This window comes from Geospiza fortis, unplaced genomic scaffold, assembly GCF_000277835.1.
Source record: "Geospiza fortis unplaced genomic scaffold, GeoFor_1.0 scaffold130, whole genome shotgun sequence".
Taxonomy (NCBI): Eukaryota; Metazoa; Chordata; class Aves; order Passeriformes; family Thraupidae; genus Geospiza; species Geospiza fortis.
Window position 1 is genome coordinate 6320144 of NW_005054300.1, and position 858 is coordinate 6321001.

Below are 858 nucleotides of genomic sequence, written 5' to 3' on the forward strand. Positions count from 1 at the left end.
TCGGAAGCCCTGGCCGACACCCGCTCTCTGCCCGTCGGGACCCGGGGAAGGCTCGGCTCGGCTCGGCAGGCGGCCCCGTTCCTGCTGCTGTTTTTTGTTCCATTTTGATTTTTTTTCTCCCTGTGCTGCCTCGGCCCCGTGTTGTGCTTTTTTGCAGAGGAGCGGTTGCTGGAGCGAGGGGAGCACGACATTTTTGCAGTCATAACTGATAAGTCTCCGAAACGCTTTCTCCATTGCAAACATGTGCATCTTAATGGAAACCATGGCCTCGCTCCCTCCGTCACAACAAGCGCCGCCAGCAGCGCGGAGCGCGGCAGGGCTGGGCGGCGGGGCCGCCGGGGCGCCCCGCGGGCGGCGTGGGGAGGGCGCCGGGGGGCTCCTGCCTTACCTTAAGAAATCGAGCCAGCCATCATGAATGATGGAGGGGTCCAGCTGCAGGGAGAGGAAATTCTCACTGATTATCCTGACAGGGCTCTTGGTGTTGACATCAAGGAGAATGAGAGTTCTTCCCTTCACACCTGGAGGTTTCTCCACCGGCAGTGCTCTCCTGTCCCCAGCCTGGGAAGGCAGCGAGAAGGTGGCCATGAGGGCCAGCCCAGGTGCCATCAGGGCTAAGAGCCCTGGGGGGCAGGAGCTGGGACAGGGCATGCCGGAGAGCAGGAAACCCCTAATTAACTCGCTGTCTGCAGGGGCTCGCTGGTGGCTAATTGTCCTTATCTAAAGTGTGGGGCGCTCTGCCTTTTTTTGCAATGTTTTGGTGTTGGTGGAGGGGAACTCACGCCCCTGACCAGCCTTTCTCGCAGCCGGTGCCAAGACTCCTTGCAGCCAGCACCGCCCCTTTAAGAGATGCAGGCTCCA

General features: G+C 60.5%; 1 protein-coding gene across 1 annotated transcript in view; it reads right to left on the minus strand.

Moving 5' to 3' along the window:
• HPSE2 (heparanase 2 (inactive)) overlaps positions 1 to 648 on the minus strand; it is a 106681-nt gene extending 106033 nt beyond the window's left edge. The window contains exon 1 of the mRNA XM_031061533.1: positions 389 to 648. Coding sequence (XP_030917393.1) covers positions 389 to 648 — 260 coding nt within the window. The remainder of the gene's footprint in view (positions 1 to 388) is intronic.
• Between the last annotated feature and the right edge of the window lie 210 nt (positions 649 to 858).